General features: G+C 37.3%; 1 protein-coding gene across 1 annotated transcript; it reads right to left on the bottom strand.

Moving 5' to 3' along the window:
* Positions 1 to 2,033: 2,033 nt before the first annotated feature.
* On the bottom strand, positions 2,034 to 18,322 carry LOC128645752 (ras-related GTP-binding protein A). The gene is made up of 9 exons (XM_053698974.1): positions 18,056 to 18,322; positions 16,310 to 16,409; positions 15,737 to 15,803; positions 7,838 to 8,060; positions 7,205 to 7,300; positions 3,353 to 3,475; positions 3,129 to 3,220; positions 2,925 to 3,040; positions 2,034 to 2,755 (listed from the first exon to the last, which is right to left on the bottom strand). The coding sequence occupies exons 1-9, from the start codon at positions 18,080 to 18,082 to the stop codon at positions 2,658 to 2,660; spliced, it is 942 nt and encodes a 313-aa protein (XP_053554949.1). The 5' UTR covers positions 18,083 to 18,322; the 3' UTR covers positions 2,034 to 2,657.
* Positions 18,323 to 19,301: the final 979 nt, after the last annotated feature.

The following is a 19,301-nucleotide window of genomic DNA, read 5'->3' as shown; positions in this document are numbered from 1 at the left end:
CAGTTGGTTTCATGTCTGTAATCCGTAGTATATGAGACATAAAGTCTGTGGAGTCCCGAATATATGATTTTTGTTGCTTCACCCACGGTTGTAGGAAGGAGTCAACGTATTCTGCCAGTGGTTGGAGCAGCGAACCCCTGGCCGACACAATCGGCCTGCCAGGGGGATTTTTACTGTCCTTGTGGACCTTGGGGAGTGTGTATAGTATGGGAACCACTGGAAAATCCTGTTTCAAAAAACTGTAGTGGTTCTGTGTAATCTGACCCTCAGTTAACCATTGTTGTAAGCTGGCATCGATTTTCTTTTTGAGTACTGTTGTAGGATCACTCGGAAGAGGTTGATATGTTTTTATGTCAGACAGTTGTCTTCGAATTTCTGCCTTGTAGTCCATGGTGTTCATAACTACTATACCCCCGCCTTTAATCGGCGGGGCGTATGACGATGGAAGAGTCTTTCTGTAGTGAACCTATGGCAAGTCTTTCTTCTTTAGTCAAATTATCAGACCACCGATGCGTAGAACTTTTAGGAATCTGTTCCGTTAAGAAGTTAGTGACTGTCTGGATGGTGGCATTGTTGGAATGTGGATCAAACTGCCCTTTTGGTTTGAATCTATGACGTCAATCTCATACTTTTCAGTGCCAAAGTATTCCTTTAACCTGAGATTTCTCCCATATTTTTGAATATCTATATATAGGTCGAAGTTGTCTTTCTTGGTGACTGGTACAAATGATAGTCCTTTGTTAAGCAGGCTCATTTCTGCCTCGTTTAGTATACGATTACTAATATTAAACACCATATTTGTTTTGTGTGTGTGTGTGTGTGTGTGTGTGTGTGTGTGTGTGTGTGTGTGTGTGTGTGTGTGTGTATATATATATATATTTTTTTTTTTTTCCATACAAGGTTAGCACTCTACATACATACTAAAAAATAAATCACCCAAACTCCTAACACAATAGGGCTGCCGATCATATTTCAAGGAGCCTTAAGCGCTGCACATAAATTTATGACTATTAAACACATAAATACATTTTTTTTCCTACAAATGTCCAGTGGCACAGGGACAGATTTATGTTAAAGGGCCATGACACCCAATTGCTGAAACACTTGAAAGTGATGCAGCATAGCTGTAAAAATCTGACTAGAAAATATCACCTTAACATCTCTATGTAAAAAAGAAAGATATTTTACCTCAAAATGTCCTAAGTATTCACACCACATTGTAAAGGACTTTAAGCAGCAAATCAGTATGTCTGTCCCATGACCTGCACACTCATGTTATTTCCCTATTCAGTTTAAGGAGGGTTAAGTGAAATCTCATGAGATCACAGTAAAAGAGTTCATGGCCTCAGCACTGCTTATGCTGATTGGCTGCTGTTAATTTTTTTCTTTTTTACCTGCAGCTGAAGTATGACTTTTTACACAGGACATATTCTGCTGAGCTGAGGAGATTGTGGGTTTAATATATATATATATATATATATATAAATATATAATATGTGTTTGTGTGTGTGTATATATATATATATATATATATATATATATATATATATATATATATATATATATATATATATATATATATATATATATATATATATATATATATATATATATATATACACACACACACATATATATACACACACACATACATAAACTACAATCCTTGTCTGCTGAAATGTTACTTCTTTTTATGGTTTGTTACCAGAAATAAAGCATGTAAATACCACACCGAAAGCTGTTTTTCCTTGTCATATTGGTGGATGTGGTCATTAACTGGACTTCTATATAACTCAGTTGAGGATGTAGTGTAAATAAAGAATGTACTGGCCAATAATAACCGATAGAAGAAACATAGTAAAGCCAATACTACTGCTTTGGGGGGAATGGATTCTTTAGTATCATAATAGGAAAATACACATTCTTTTGGGATCCCATGACATATACTATGGGAATAAAAATCTTCCCATCTTATCTTTGTGTCCTACTTATGGACTCGGATTGTCATTCTCCCATACACATTTACACACCACTTCTAAAGGATAAATATTTTGTTTTTATTTCCAAGAACAAAAAATATACTGAATTTGTGGCATTTGAATATATTTCCTCATCCTCTGAGCAAGCGGCTTGCTCAAGAGTCTGTTCACCTTAAAAGACAAAATAACTGTCCATCATCCACATGGTGAGAGAAAATCCAAAAGATAGGGTAATAAAACTAATCAGTGAGCTGGGCTTTAGAGACAGTATGTGAAATTTTCTATATAGTTCTCAGATGAAAGCTCCAGTGGATTGTTCTAAGCAGAGAATTCAAAGAGGGATACTCTGAAGTCAAGCAAGAGTTAGAAACACACATAGAAGCTGGTAAGTGGTAAATGAAAGAAGCTTAAATTAGAGTATGTATATGAGAGAGGATTCAAGAAATTGAGACAAACAAGTCCATCATTGTAAGTCCTCAGCAACTTAAAAGGTCAAAATCTGGGTGAAGGTTCCATAAATTTTGAACAGAATCATGTCAAGTCTTCAAAACACAAAATAAATTCGTTCAGGGGAGAAAACCCTCATGCAATAAAATGAGCGCACTGATAATCTTCAGAAAATACTGAGGGGGGGATTAGTGATAAAGACAGTTCCAGCTTCAGCACTAGGTTTAAGGTTCAGCGCATTAACAAGCTGTGTTTGGGGCCATCCACGCGTTCTAACTTCTCAAAGTGCTTTCTGGCATTGCGAATATTGATGAGGGTAGCAGCAGAGGCTGTGGAACAAAAGTAGATAAGGTCAGTGTACAAGCAATAAAAAATGTCCCAAAAGAAAACCTTTAACTGTGTAACAAAAGAGTGCTTTAGTGACAAAGTGTAAAGGTGTTAAGCTCGGCAAATATGAAAGCAAGAAAGTTTGGTGAGAGAGTATTCATATGAACTCACGTATTGAGGGGTCTGACATAACAACCATCACATAGGTGTTTGAAGTGAAGATATCTATAAAGGCAGCAAAGTTGGAATTGCGGACTTCCATACTCTGAAAGGAGGCAGCCAACTTACTGTTAAAAAAAAATACAGGACAAAAGTTACTAAGTGATGTGGATGGATATTAAACAAATCAGATTGGTGAACACTACACTTTCTCACCTGCAACTCAGTTTAAACTGTTTGATAATGTTGCTTATCTTCTCAAACCTGTGAATGTCCCTCTGTTCTCTGCACTGATAGTGGGAGATGACCTAGGAGGACATAAAAAAAAAAAAAAAAAAAAAAAAAAAACACACAACATTACAAGTAACAGCCCCAGAAACAGATCTTCTTTGGTGTGGTAGAGATTTTGTACAAGGCTTCTCTCTCTAGCTCCATCTTACCAAAAAAGTTGCCCTCTCAAACAACAGCACTTCATCAGCTTCAATAATCTGGGCAAAGTTACGTAGATTTGATTCCAGCTGCTGTACGTTTGGGATGAGTTGATAGACAATACTGGACCAGGCCTGGGATAGAAGGAAACCAAAAGTTTGTAAGACTTTGATGGACTGATCAGCCCCTCAGCTAAACTGTGCTACATTAAACAGGGATGCAAAGAGAGGAGTAAAAACCGTTGGTAAATAATTTAGTGGGAACATTTGACTATACACTTTTATCTCTTGTCATTACCTCACCAGCTGCATGCAGCTATACACCAGTAATACATTGCTGCTCCAAAGCAGACAGGCATGTACAGAAATTAAAAAATACATAATACAATTATTCTAAGGCTGTGGTAGAGAACTAATGGCAAAAGTGGCCAAGATGGTAAAATGTTTGTTTGACACCCTTTGGCAACTGCCATATTGCCCAACACCCATTTCTCTTTTATTTTGTCTGCTATTGATGGGAAAGTTTACTACTTTTAGCTATTTAGGGTTCGATTTATCATCCGCGGAGGGACAGGGGCATACATATTCGCCCGTCTTGTCCTCTAGTGGGCAGCAAACTGCTGCCTTCATTTACCATTGAACACAAGCGCTCCTGTGCAACCCTGCCCGTTGACAGCCAATAATGCACAGGCAGGAGCTGTCAATATCCCCGGTCCAGCCCTAAGCAGTGTCTTGAAAACTACAATTCCCAGCATGTTGCAGCTTAGGAATACTGTGTGTGAAGTGATTATTAAATGCACCATATGCTGCAGGAAAAACAGCAGCTGACAGCAGTGTCGACATCTAGGACAGATATTTTAAAAAGGGGAAAATGTTTGTGATACAATATACAGATAGTTTGGGTGAATAACGTACCACCCAAGTTTCATATATAACGGTTTCCTCCAATTACTTTATACATTATCTGTTTTAGATACGAATGAAAAGGACCTATAGTAAGAAAAATCATATTCTTTCATTTAAACAGTTCGCTTTAACATGTCAGTCTTTAGTTTAAGTTTTGTTAATTTGCTGCAGGGAATGAAGAAGATGTAAGTGAACACTTTTGAGAGCATGTTCCCAAACGTTTACACCATCACTAACACAGTACTAGGATATATAGGACATATAGTAGTAGAGGGAAAACATTATAATCTACAAATACAAACGCTATAACTAAAGCAATATACATTTTGTGTGCATGACAGATACGGGGAGAATACATTCATTTTTTGGTGCCTGCAGTAGCAAGGTGTGCACAGACTGTAAATTGCACAATCATACAACTAGAGACTTAAAAAGGGCACTAAACTCAAAATTTTCTATAAAAGATTTGGTTATGTATTTAATTTTTTGTTGTTGCAATTTTATCATTTATTTAGCTTGCTTTACCTGTAATTCAAAAGTGTGGCGTTTAATTCTATACCTGCAAATGCTACAAGTCAAAAAGATGGTTTAGGTAGTTAGCAGCATTTAGAAAATCTAAGTTACCAATTTTGCTTTTTGTCCCATCTAGAGAACAAGGAACAAAACAGAACTTTTAAATAAAACAAGGGGGTGTTTAATGTCCCTTGAAATGTAAAATAATTGCACTTTTTCCACTCCCTTGGAGAGGCTGGAGTGCATTCTGCAGAATTCAGCAGACACCGCAAAGAAAAGATGATAAACCCCTTTCAACAAGCTTTTCAATTAATGTTTCTGTGGATTTGCAAAATTACAGTTTCAATATGGTTTAAAACATTTATTTTGTATGAATTTTTTTTGCAATGCACATATAAACAAATAACTTTAAATGTCCATTTAAGGGTATTTCCTATGCAGTCACTAAAGACTAATGCAGCTAAATGTACCCAACACCTGCATCTAGAGACAGACCAAGTAAAAAGTAAAATGTGAAAAAAAGTAAATTTGTAAAGAAATCTGTATATTAAAAATTTAGACAGAGCATACAATTTTAAACAACTTTCCAATTTACTTCTGTAATCTAGTTTGCTTCATTCTCTTGGTGTCCTTTGTTGAAAAAGGATACCTAGATAGCCTCAGGAGCTTGGAGCTAGCTGCCGATTGGTTGTTGCACATATATGCCTCGTCACTGGTTTACAGATGTGTTAGACTAGCTCCCAGTAGTGCATTGCTGCTGCCAAGTGAATGAAGCAAAATTGATAATAGAAGTAAGTTGGAAAGTTGTTTAACCCCTTCACCACTGGGACTTTCAGAGAAAAGCTTGCCCAAAATTACAATTATTAGCATTTTTGCCATCACTCCATTTAAACAGAAATAGAGCCTTGTTTTTAATTACTTGTAAAAAAAAATAAAAAAAAAATGTATATGTATATATACACACGCATACACACTATATATACACATTTTTTATTTTTTTTAAAGTAGACAATCCAAGGTATTGATCTAGGCCTATTTTGGTATATATCATGTCACCATTTCACATCCAAATGTGATCAAATAAAAACAAAACAAAAAAAAAAAAAAAAAATGGAAAAGCTTCTCTGGGATCCCCCTTGGTTCAGAAATAGCAGACATATATGGCTTTGCCGTTGCTTTTTGGTAATTAGAAGGCCACTAATTGCAGCTGCGCACTATGCTTTTCTTATTCCAGGAGTGAAGGGATTAATCAAGTAGCTTGTAAGGTTAATTTTAGCTTTAGTGTAGAGATTACCCTCCCATCTGACACTTCCAACCCCCTGATCCTGCCTGAACAGCTCTCTTCCCTCCCTCACCCTCATCTTAGGTACTGGCAGACAGTCTGCCAGTAAGAAGATTTTAGGCATTTTTTTTAAATTAAAATTTTTTGTATATGTTTTTATTTTTGCTCCAGTGTGTGATCCCCCCCTTACCCTTAAACCTCCCTGATCCCTCCCAAACAGCTCTCTAATCCTCCCCCCTCTAACTATTGTACGTCATCTTAGGTACTGGCAGCTGTCTAACTTAAAAAAAAAAAAAAAAAATGTTCTGTAGTATAGTGGTCCCCCTACCTCCCACTCCTGCGATTAGTTAGGGAGCCTCCACCCTACCCTTATTCTGTAGTGTAGCGCCCCTTTCCTCCCTCTCCCTTTATTTTTTTTTTTTATTTCCACCGCCTCCCTCTGCTGCTGAGCTGCCCACCCGCCTCCCAGATTCCCTCCCACACCTCCAGCCGGCACTAGCAAAAGATCATTACAGATACATGCAATTTAACAGCCGAGACTGCTGGAGTTTCCTAAAGCTCAGAAGTATATATACATTGTGCGGTACAATGCGCAAAGTACCGCACAACATACATACATACATACATACACACACGTCTTATTGGGTGTAGGGGTTAAAATCATCAAATCTATCTGAATCATGAAAGAAAATATGTGGGGTTAATGTCCCTTTAACTTATTACAGCTGCATTTTTTAAAACATATGGTTTTAAATTATTACTAATACATACAACACTGTCATTTAAAAAACACTAATAATAATATTTTTAATTAGCTAAAAAAACACAACTACATTTTTTTTACCAATAAGGTCTACATATCTGCAATTTTGTCTAATATAAAATAGCTGCTTATGGCCTTGCTAGCTCTAGATCTTCCTTTGATCGCACAACCTAATCAACCAACATTCTTAAGGATGACTCAAAACTCGATGACAAGTTCAATTATGGCAAAATGAGTTTTGAAATTGGTCAGTGAAAAGTAAAAGCTTTAAATGCTTCTATCAAAGTGAACATGCAGTATCTTTAAAAGATGAAAAATGGTTGTGTTACATTACTATTTGAATATAATAAATATAATTTTAAAGTATTTATAGATTCATTCTCATGTTGAGTAAACACACCTTGTATAATGTTTCGTCCCAAATGGATGTCCTAAAACAAGAACAGTCTAAAGGCCGAGACAGGCGCCTTAAATCTTCCTCACGCTCCTTAAAAATCTGGAATGACAAGAACAAAAGTCACCAACATTACTAAAATGCTTGCAACATCATCTAAAGCAGGGTTCCCCAAACCACAGGTCGCGACCCATTTTACTGGGTCGCAAAAAAACAAATTTACGGGAGTAGCGACTCGTGTGTGTGCGTGTGTCTGTGTTATATGAGAGTGTGTGTTGTATGAAAGTGTGTGTGTGGGTGGGTGTGTTTTATTACCTATTACAACACTTTCAAGTTTGACTACAATCACATATAAAAAAAATACACACATTTTAGTCACTTTGCCAAAATTCAGAAAGTTTCGGACAAAGCATAAAATAGGGTCCCAAAAAGATACGTGGTATAATTGTATTGGGTCCTGGCGGGGGGGGGGGGGGGGGGAATGGTTGAAGAACCCGATCTAAAGCAATACAAGTTGACCCTTATATTGGTCAACCAGGGCTGAGTGTCCTATAAACACTTTAGAGATGTATTTGCTGTTCCTGAATTATACACATTAGTAGAGCGGGCTAAGCATATCCATAAGACACGATCACTAACCAGGTCCCTCTGATCCTCCTGCACAAGATCCATCTTGTGCACCAGACAGAAGACCTTGGCATCGGGAGAGTTCTGAAGAATGGCTTCAAGACAGGATTGATAGTAGTGCATATCCTTTTCCAATTCCCTACTCTCCACGTCAAATACATATATTAGGACTTCTACATTGCGGAAGATGTTATCACGCTGGCTTGTGAAATAGTTTTCCATGAATGTATCCTGCCTGTGAAATCATAAGAGTAGATAGTTAAAATTCTATATAAAAAGAGCATTTCCTTTTTGATAGCATTGCCTTTCAAAACTATAATTTATGTAAGAACTAACCTGATAAATTCATTTCTTTCATATTGGCAAGAGTCCATGAGCTAGTGACGTATGGGATATACAATCCTACCAGGAGGGGCAAAGTTTCCCAAACCTCAAAATGCCTATAAATACACCCCTCACCACACCCACAATTCAGTTTAACAAATAGCCAAGTAGTGGGGCGATAAAGAAAGGAGTAAAAAGCATCAACAAAGGAATTTGGAAATAATTGTGCTTTATACAAAAAAAAATCATAACCACCATAAAAAAGGGTGGGCCTCATGGACTCTTGCCAATATGAAAGAAATGAATTTATCAGGTAAGTTCCTACATAAATTAGGTTTTCTTTCATGTAATTGACAAGAGTCCATGAGCTAGCGATGTATGGGATAGCAATACTCAAGATGTGGAACTCCACGCAAGAGTCACTAGAGAGGGAGGGATAAAAATAAAAACAGTAATTTTTCACTGAAAAAAATAATGCACAACCCAAAATATAATATAGAATTCATAACCTTAGGTAAGAATTTAAATGAAGTCCGCAAAACCGCCTTATCCTGATGAAAAATCAGAAAAGGAGATTCACAAGAAAGAGCAGATAGTTCAGAAACTCTTCTAGCAGAAGAGATGGCCAAAAGGAACACTTTCCAAGAAAGTAGTTTAATGTCCAAAAAATGCATAGGCTAAAATGGAGGGGCATGTAAAGCCTTCAAAACCAAATTAAGACTCCAAGGATGAGAGATTGATTTAATGACAGGCTTTATATGAACCAAAGTCTGTACAAAACAGTGAATATCAGGAAACTTAGCAATCTTTCTGTGAAATAATACAGAAGGAACTTGCAGACAAACCCTTATCCAAATCATCCTGAAGAAACTGTAAAATTCTTGGAATTCTGAAAGAATGCCAAGCGAATTTATAAGAAGAACACCATGAAATATAAGTCTTCCAAAATCGATAAATCTTTCTAGAAACAGGATTTACGAGCCTGTAACATAGTATTAATCACTGAGTCAGAGAAACCTCTATGACTAAGCACTAGGCGTTCAATTTCCATACCTTCAAATTTAATGATTTGAGATCCTGATGGCAAAACGGACCTTGAAACCGAAGGTCCGGCCTTAATGGAAGAAGCCAAGTTGGCAACTGGACATCCGAACAAGATCCGCATACCAAAACCTGTGAGGCCATGCTGGAGCTACCAGCAATACAAACTACTGTTCCATGATGATTTTGGAGATAACTCTTGGAAGAACTAGAGGCGGGAAAACATAAGCAGGTTGGTAACACCAAGGAAGTGTCAACGCATCCACTGCTTCCGCCTGAAGATCCCTGGATAGGTACCTGGGAAGTTTCTTGCTTAGATGAGAAGCCATCAGATCTATTTCTGGAAGACCCCACATCGGAACAATCTGAGAAAACACATCTGGATGGAGGGATCACTCCCCCGGATGTAAAGTCTGACGGCTGAGATAATCCGCTTCCCAATTGTCTACACCTGGGATATGTACCGCAGAAATTAGACAAGAGCTGGATTCCGCCCAAGAAAGTATTTGAGATACTTCTTTCATAGCTAGGGGACTGTGAGTCCCACCCCGATGATTCACATATGCCACAGCTGTGATATTGTCTGTCTGAAAGCAAATGAACAATTCTCTCTTCAACAGAGGCCAAGCCTGAAGAGCCCAGAAAATTGCACAGAGTTCCAAAATATTGATTGGTAATCTCGCCTCTTGAGATTTCCAAACCCCTTGTGCTGTCAGAGATCCCCAAACAGCTCCCCAACCTGAAAGACTTGCATCTGTTGTGATCACAGTCCAGGTTGGACGAACCAAAGAGGCCCCTAGAATTATACGATGGTGATCTAACCACCAAGTCAGAGATAGTCGAACATTTGGGATTTAAGGATATTAATTGTGATATCCTTGTATAATCCCTGCACCATTGATTCAGCATACAAAGCTGGAGAGAGGTCTCATATGAAAACGAGCAAAGGGGATCGCGTCCAATGTTGCAGCCACGAGACCTAAAACTTCCAAGCACATAGCTACTGAAGGGAATGATTGAGACTGAAGGTTCCGACAAGCTGAAACCAATTTTAAATTGTCTCTTGTCTGTTAGAGACAAAGTTATGGACACTGAATCTATCTGGAAACCAAGATCCAAAACTGGTCTGAATGAATTTTCTTTCTTTGGGACAATTAATAGATTTGAATAAAACCCTGTCCCTGAAACAGAACTGGCATGATTATCCCTGATAACTCCAGGTCTGAAACACACTTTGGGAAAGCCTGAGCCTTTACTGGGTTTGCTGGAATTTGTGAGAGAAAAAAAAAAAATCTTCTCACAGGCGGTCTTACTCTGAATCCTATTCTGTACCCCTGAGAGACAATACTCTGAATCCATTGATTTTGAACCAAATATCTTTGAAAAATCTTAATCTGCCCCCTACCAGCTGAGCTGGAATGAGGGCCGCACCTTCATGCGGACTTGGGGGCTGGCTTTGATCTCTTAAATGGCTTGGAATTATTCCAATTTGAGGAAGGCTTCCAATTGGAAACAGTTTCCTTGGGGGAAGGATTAGGTTTCTGTTCCTTATTTTGTCGAAAGGAACGAAAACTGTTAGAAGCTTTAGATTTAACCTTAGGTCTTTAATCCTTAGGCAAAAAAACTCCCTCCCCCCCCCCCAGTGACAGTTGAAATGAAACTGAGAACCAAATAACTTATTACCTTGGAAAGAAAGAGATAGCAATCTGGACTTAGAAGTCATGTCAGCATTCCAAGATTTAAGACACAAAGCTCTTCTAGCTAAAATAGCTAAAGACATAGATTTAACATCAATTTTGATGATATCAAAAATGGCATCACAATTTATTAGCATGTTGAATCAAGTTAACAATGCTAGACAATTCAGGATCCAATACTTGTTGCGCTAAAGTTTCCAACCAAAAAGTTGAAGCAGCTGCAACATCAGCCAAAGAAATTGCAGGCCTGAGAAGATGACCTGAATATATATAGGCTTTCCTGAGATAAGATTCAAGTTTCCTATCTAAAGGATCTTTAAAAGAAGTACTATCTTCCGTAGGAAAAGTAGTACGTTTAGCAAGAGTAGAGATAGCCCCATCAACTTTAGGGATCTTTTCCCAAAACTCCAATCTAACTGCTGGCAAAGGACACAATTTTTTAAACCTTGAAGAAGGAATAAAAAGTACTACCAGGCCTATTCCATTCCTTAGAAATCATATCAGAAATAGCATCAGGAACTGGAAAAACCACTGGAGTAACCACAGGAGGTTTATAAAACAGAATTTAAACGTTTACTAGTTTTAATATCAAGAGGACTAGTTTCCTCCATATCCAATGTAATCATCACTTATTTTAACAAAGAATGAATATACTCCATTTTAAATAAATAAGAAGATTTGTCAGTGTCAATATCTGAGGAAGGATCTTCTGAACAAGATAGATCCTTATCAGAGCAGGATAATTCAGCATGTTGCCGGTCATTTGAAAATTTCATCAACTTTATGAGAAGTTTTAAAAAGACCTTTTACATTTATTAGAAGGCGGGATGGCAGACAAAGCCTTCTGAATAGAATCAGAAATAAATTATTTTAAATTTACAGGTATATCTTGTGCATTAGATGTTGAGGGAACAACAACAGGTAATGAACAACTACTGATGGATACATTCTCTGCATGTAAAAGTTTATCATGACAACTATTACAAACCACAGCTGGAGCTATAATCTCCACAAGTTTACAACAAATGCTCTTAGCTTTGGTAGAACTGTTATCAGGCAGCTGGGATCCAATAGTGAATTCTAAGGCAGGATCAGATTGAGACATCTTGCAAATGTAAGAGAAAAAAACAACATATAAAGCAAAATTATCAATTTCCTTATATGGCAGTTTCAGGAATGGGAAAAAATGCAAACAGCATAGCCCTCTGACATAGAAAAAGGCGAGAGGCAAAAAGGAATGGCGTCTTAAATAATGAAAATATTTTTTGGTGCCAAAAACGTCCGGAAATGACACACTCCCGTCACAGATGACGCAACCTTGTGAAGGACACGGTGTCAACTAAGACGCCGGAAATTACGAGTTTGCGTCAACGAACTTAACGCTAAAAAAATCTTGCGCCAAGAATGACGCAATAAACTTCGGCATTTTGTGCCCTTGCAAGCCTAATTCTGCCCGCAAATTTAAAAACCAGTCAATTTGAAAAAGAGACTATACCCCAGGTAAAGAAATACATTTTCATAAAAAAGCATTTCCCAGATATGAAACTGACAGTCTGCAAAAAGGAAATATACTGAAAACCTGAATAATGGCCAATATAAGCACAATACATATATTTAGAATTTTATATAAATACATAAAGTGCCAAACCATAGCTGAGAGTGTTTTAAGTAATGAAAACATACTTACCAAAAGACACCCATCCACATATAGCAGATAGCCAAACCAGTACTGAAACAGTTATCAGTAGAGGTAATGGTATATGAGAGTATATCGTCGATCTGAAAAGGGAGGTAGGAGATGAATCTCTACGACCAATAACAGAGAACCTATGAAATAGATCCCTGTGAGGAAAACCATTGCATTCAATAGGTGATACTCCCTTCACATCCCTCTGACATTCACTGTACTCAGAGGAATCGGGCTTCAAAATGCTGAGAAGTGCATATCAATGTAGAAATCTTAGCACAAACTTACTTCACCACCTCCATAGAGGGCAAAGTTTGTAAAACTGAATTGTGGGTGTGGTGAGGGGTGTATTTATAGGCATTTTGAGGTTTGGGAAACTTTGCCCCTCCTGGTAGGATTGAATATCCCATACGTCACTAGCACATGGACTCTTGCCAATTACATGAAAGAAACTATAATAAATCCTTTATAGGAGTATCAGAAAAACTTGCCCAAACTTGCACTCACCCCATTTAAACAGAAATAGAGCCCCTTTTCTCATTTTTATTTACCTATGAAAACTATGTTTTTGGCATAAAAAAAAATAAAAAATAATAATAGCCTTCAGTGGATGATCGTTTCAACTAGCTATGTATTCACAGAATTAAGAAATGATTGTAAAATTACATAAAAACAAACAAAAATAATATAGCATTCCACAAAAACGTGTAAGCTTTCTAATTGTAGAAGAAAATCTCAAAATTTGTTCATTGGCATCTTCTGATTTAGCTAAGACCAAACATACATTATATATATATATATATATACACATACATTATATATATATATATATACACACACACACACACACACACATATATATCTGGGACTCCCTTTGCTCAGAAATAGTAGACGTGCAATGTGCTGCCATTGTTTTTTGGTAAGACCGCTAATTGCTGCTTGGCACCACACTTCTGAAATTCTTGGCACTGAAGGGCTTAAAGGGACAGTCAACACCCAACAGAACTTAATCCCATAATTTAGATCCTCAGAATAAGATGCGCCTGCACCGCCTCCCATGTTAAATACCTGTAACGATATGGAGAAATCGTCCAGAGCACATACCTTTTTCTGCTGTAAACATGGCCGCCAAATTCCACCCAGCCTAACGTATTACCTTTCTTTTTAAAAACTTAGCAGCCAATCAGAATAGAGTCCTCAGTGGGATTCTTTACCCGCGTTCATAGCGATTCGCAGCAGCACTTCAGATTTCTGCTTGCGAGCGGGCAGAAATTAAAATGCGCATGCGCATTAGCAAGAACACAAATGAGCATTGCAATCTATAGAGAAGGGGACGAAGGAAGACTTTGGCGGCTATGTCAACAGCAGAAAAACGTATGTGCTGTGGACGCTTACTCCTATAACGTTAGAGGTATTTAACATGGGAGGCGGCAACGTTAGAGGTATTTAACATGGGAGGCGGTGCAGGCGCATCTTATTCTGAGGATCTAAATTATGGGATTAAGTTCTGACGGGTGTTGACTGTCCCTTTAAAGGAATACTAAACCCAAAATGTATTCTTCTGTGATTCAGATAGAGCAGCAATTTTAAGCAACTTTCTAATTTACTCCAATTATCAAATTTTCTTTGTTCTCTTGCTATCTTTAATTAAAAAGCATGAATGTAAAGCTTATGAGCTGGCCCATTTTAGGATCAGCACCCTGGATAGCGCTTGCTTATTGGTAGCTACATTTAACCACCAATAAGCAAGCGTAACCCATATTCTGAACCAAAAATGGGCCATCTTCTAAGATTTACATTCATGCTTTTTAAATAATGATAGCAAGAGAACGAAGAAAAAAAATTGTAATAGGAGTAAATTAGAAAGTTGCTTAACCACTTAATGACCCCAATGTACCCTGTATGTCACTGGTCATTAAGGTTTTTTTTTCAGGACATAATAGCACAAGTCTAGCAAGAAGACGCTATTAATACCCTCCCTCCAGCAGTCTTTGTGGAATAGAGCAGTCTCAACGCTGGTGGCAAGACCACGCTATAAAACAATCAAGTCCCAAAAAAAGGCCAGTGACATACAGGGTACGTCGCTGGTCCTTAAGGGGTTAAAATTGTGTTTAGTATCCCTTTATCCCTCAGTTATCTGTTGTAAGGGACTAGAAACTTTAATGATTCCATGCACAAATAATAATTTAAACAGTTAATGAATTAGCAATTCATATAAAAACTTTGCTTTTAGAGAACACATATAAATGCAGGCAAGCTAAGGCCGTGTTAACATTCCTGCTCTGTGCACAACATAAACAATATAGACTCTATAAAACAGAGCACTATGAAAAACTAACTTTATTATGACTAAATATAATGTTTTTAAACAACTGGCCGAAAGTAGTTACGTCACTGCTTGTTAATATATTGTACACAGTCTTGTATAAACCAATTTGCCATTGTGTAGGGACCTACTCCCCCAACCCTGGGCTGCCCACCTGCCGGCACCAATGCAAGAATGTCACTCTCTGTAATGATCAGAGATCTGTTCATATACTAAGTGACCACGATCAGTGCTCCATTACCATATGAAGGCAGATGCCTTTTGCCCCTGTTTGTGTCTCCTGTTGTCAAAGCTGACAGCAGGGACTGCAACATGCGCTTCTGTGCTGGACGTAGGTACTACGAAAACACAGTACGCTAGGCAAAGTACTGTGTTAAAGGGATATGAAACCCAAATTTTAGGAGCTGTCCCATTTTTGGTTCGGCGCCCTGGGTAGCGCTTGCTGATTATCAGTAAGCGCTGCCCAGGGTCTGAACCAAAAATGGTCCAGCTCCTAAGCTTACATTCCTGCTTTTTAAATAAAGATACCAGTAGAAAGAAGAAATATTTTGGGTTTCATATCCCTTTAACATAGTCCCTATGTGAAAAGGGTGCAAGGGGTTAATAATAAGCAAAACATTGCAAAGAAGTCACCCATGAACTTTAAAGCAAAAATACTAGTGAAAATGCAAAGTAATTCTAAACTGTTTGGAATATGCATAATACCATAGGAGGAGCAAAGTGATGCAAAGTTTATGAGACAGATTTTTTTGTAGCTAGGAACGTTTCTATTCAAATAAAAACAAGACAGAGCTACAGGAGTCAGCCCCACCTCCATAGATAGTAAGTGTACTTACCCACCACAGTCCCACAAATTCAAAACCAGGTTCCCTAAGAATCTTACATGAGAGTGCTCAACATCAACTGAAAGATATATGAAAACAAAGTATTATACAAACTGCAAGGTTCTTTGCACACAGCAAATAGTTAAAAGGGACACTGAACCCAATTTTTTTCTTTCAGATTTCAGACAGAGCATGGAATTTTAAGAAACTTTCTAATTTACTCCTATTATCAAATTTTCTTCGTTCTCTTGCTATCTTTATTTTAAAAGCAGGAATGTAAATCTTAGCAGCAAGCCCATTTTAGGTTCAGCACCATGGATAGCGCTTGCTTATTAGAGGCTTACATTTACCCACCAATAAGCGAGCATAACCCAGGTTCTCAACCAAAAATGGGCCGGCGCCCATGCATCACATTTCTGCTTTTTGAATAAAGATAGCAAGAGAACGAAGAAAAAAAATGTATATTAGGAGTAAATTCGAACGTTGCTTAAAATTGCATGCTCTATCTGAATCATGAAAGATTTTTTTTGGTTTAGTGTTCCTTTAAGTTCCTTTTAATCATTAGTTGTGAAAGTAAAGTCTTACTTGTTGCCCCAAGTCGTCGTGTGTCCCGGGCAATATAGTTTGCAAAGATGATGGATCTCATGCTGGTCTTTCCAGACCCACTCTTTCCCATCAGCAGCACCTACCAGAGATAAAATATGTTAAGTAAAATGCTTCGTTGGCAGTTAAATCAAACAGTGTGGAGCCATTGAGTCTAAGTGGTATATGTACAGATAATTCTACTGGCTTACTGTTATCTTTGCTATTGAGAGAAATACTCATACAGTCAGATGAAGAGACACTAGCCAACTCAGAATATTTTGTTTCAAAAAGTGGATATTGCATTATATATTATTCTTCACACCCCCTCATGTAAAGGAAACATGTTTAAATTCCTATGTATACCATTTTGGATTTCCTATTGTGTCTTCCACTTTGGAGGTGCCTCTCATTACCCATTTTTAAGGCCCTCTCTATTTGTACCAAAGCTGCCCATATTCATTTGGTTATGTTCATTAGTTTCCTCCCCCTATACTCTTGCGACAGGGTTAGAGTACTTAAAAAAAATCTATTGGTTCATGCAGAATCATGCATGTACATATTTATAAATATATACATTGCTTAAAGGGACCCTGAACCCAAAATTTTTCTTTCGTTATTCAGATAGAGCATGACATTTTAAGCAACTTTCTAATTTACTCCCATTATCAAATTTTCTTCAATTCTCTTTGTATCTTTATTTGAAATGCAAGAATGTAAGTTTAGATGCAGGCCCATTTTTGGTGAATAACCTGGGTTATTCTTGCCGATTGGTGGATAAATTCATCCACCAAAAAAAAAGTGCTGTCCAGAGTTCTGAACAAAAAAGAAGCTTAGATGCCTTCTTTTTCAAATAAAGATAGCAAGTGAACAAAGAAAAATTGATAATAGGAGTAAATTAGAAAGTTGCTCTATTTGAATCACCAAAGACAAAAATTGGGTTCCGTGTCCCTTTAAAAGAAATATGCAAGGAGAAAAAAAAATGCTTAAGAAACTCAAGCTCATAAATCATTACCATATGTATACTAAAGTATATCATACTTACTAACAATTATAGATGCTGGTACACAAAATTCACACATACGTGTATAGATAAATAAAAATATGTTTAAAGGGATATACTAATGCAAAGATAAAATGCTTCCTGCTGTGTTTAATACCCACAAACAGCCAGGGTTAAACAAACGCCTAAAATCTTGCTCAGGACCCACAATGCATGGCTGGTCCTGAATAGAACATGGTCAGTGACCAAAACAGGTGCAACAAACGTATGTAGCCTGCTTAGGAACAGCTCGCAACTGGAGTTTTATGGTCAACCTCTTAGTGGAAATTAAACCCATAGTTGGAGGAGCATAATAGCAAGAACATAATAATCTAAAGCATTAGAGCATTTTATTTTTGCACTAGTATGTCCCTTATAGTAAGTGTTAGAAAAATGTTGGGTTTTATATCCCTTTAACTAGTACAATTTGTGGTGGTGGTGTTAATAAATATATTAGGGTCATATTTCTTTTTGGCTTTGGATAAAATCATCTTTAGCCATTTGTATATATATAAAAATTATTAAAATGAAAAAGCAAATTTAAAATGGTCTTTTTTGTGGTTTGTATATACACACGTACAGACACACAATTAAAAGCTGTTTAACACAGAGCATGTAGAACATATTTCACATCTGGACCGAAATGCTACAAAACAAGGAAGACATTACATTTTTAGCATTAGACCCCATACTAAGAGATATATTACCTTTTTCTTCATGGCTGCGCTGGGCATTACACAGACACACAATTCTGGAGAGATTAAATAGAAGAAGGTCAGCTAACCCCTACATACATAACAACCCTCTAGATCCGTGCTCTTCTCAGGAATATCGTACTCTATCTTCCTCTTCAGTTGCTCAGTCACATGAGTGAATAAAGGACCCATGCAAAATACCTTCCAAATTTGTGCTGCCTGATGGGGATTGTAGTTCAGCTAACCAGAAGATTTGCCAGCAGGGAGCAACGCCTCTGGTAATAGCTAGTTCCTATACGAATAAAGAACCTGTGACGCCACAGTACTCACGTGACTGCAGCAATCACTTGGTACGGAAAGCTACAGGAAGCAAGAGGGCTGGAGTTTCTGCATTTCCTTCGTTTTGACGCCCTGACGTCATATAACTCCGCCATATTAAAGATTGCATCGATCGTGAGATGCCATTTTGTGGCGTGTGTAGCTCGTTACAGGATCACTGTTGTTTGCTAAAGTGAAACCGTGTACTTTTTTTCCATATTTTGTCGAGATGACTGCATCAATTATATGATTTTGGAAGACGTTATAAAATTATTCTATTTTTGGACTTATCAGTGATGTGTGTTTAGCGAAACCGACAAATAATCAAGATAATTTCGTAATACGCTTATAGTCTGAAAACTTATAATGTTCCTCTTTGCCATAAGCATGAGATATCTAGATGTTTTGAGATAACGCTAAAGCATGCTAATATTCCCAATGCGGTTATAATACAAATTTAGATAAACTGAGGAGTCGTTATATTGGTTGGGTTTACTTTTATTTATTTTTGAACATTGAGATTTTTTTTAACACAAATTTGTATGTTGACAGCTCGCCAATGAGCATTGTATTATATTCTGCCCCTGTATGAGGATATTTTATAATCCCATTAGGCTAATTGTAGATCCACCTGCTCCGTGTGTGGTTTTTTTGTGGCTATTAGAAAAGTTGTTATAAGATGCTTCCCCCTCCTGCTAAGCACATCTGGATGCATTCCTAAACACCCATAGATCTGAAAACTATGTAAAACTGTCTCAGACTTTATGTAATAAGCCTGGGCTGTTCAGTAATACAAAATAAATATTTAATTAAAATAAAAGCATCTCAAGTATAAGTAAAAAGAGATTGTGTTCAGTTGTTTTCGATTAATTGCCTAAAAAGTAAAAGAAAATAGATTTTTATGTATTTTGTTTTATTAAAGCAAATCATATGCGGTTTT

This window comes from Bombina bombina, chromosome 1, assembly GCF_027579735.1.
Source record: "Bombina bombina isolate aBomBom1 chromosome 1, aBomBom1.pri, whole genome shotgun sequence".
Taxonomy (NCBI): domain Eukaryota; kingdom Metazoa; phylum Chordata; class Amphibia; order Anura; family Bombinatoridae; genus Bombina; species Bombina bombina.
Note: the sequence above shows the minus strand (reverse complement) of the source record. Positions and strands in the feature narration are given on the sequence as shown.

Excerpts from the sequence above, each read along its gene's own strand:
- LOC128645752 (XM_053698974.1), bottom strand. The coding sequence starts at position 18,082 with ATGCCCAGCGCAGCCATGAAGAAAAAG. Across the intron at positions 16,410-18,055 it reads GCGCAGCCATGAAGAAAAAG|GTGCTGCTGATGGGAAAGAG; the intron begins GTAATATATCTC and ends TATCTCTGGTAG. Across the intron at positions 3,041-3,128 it reads CAGTTTAAACTGAGTTGCAG|TAAGTTGGCTGCCTCCTTTC; the intron begins GTGAGAAAGTGT and ends TTTTTTTAACAG.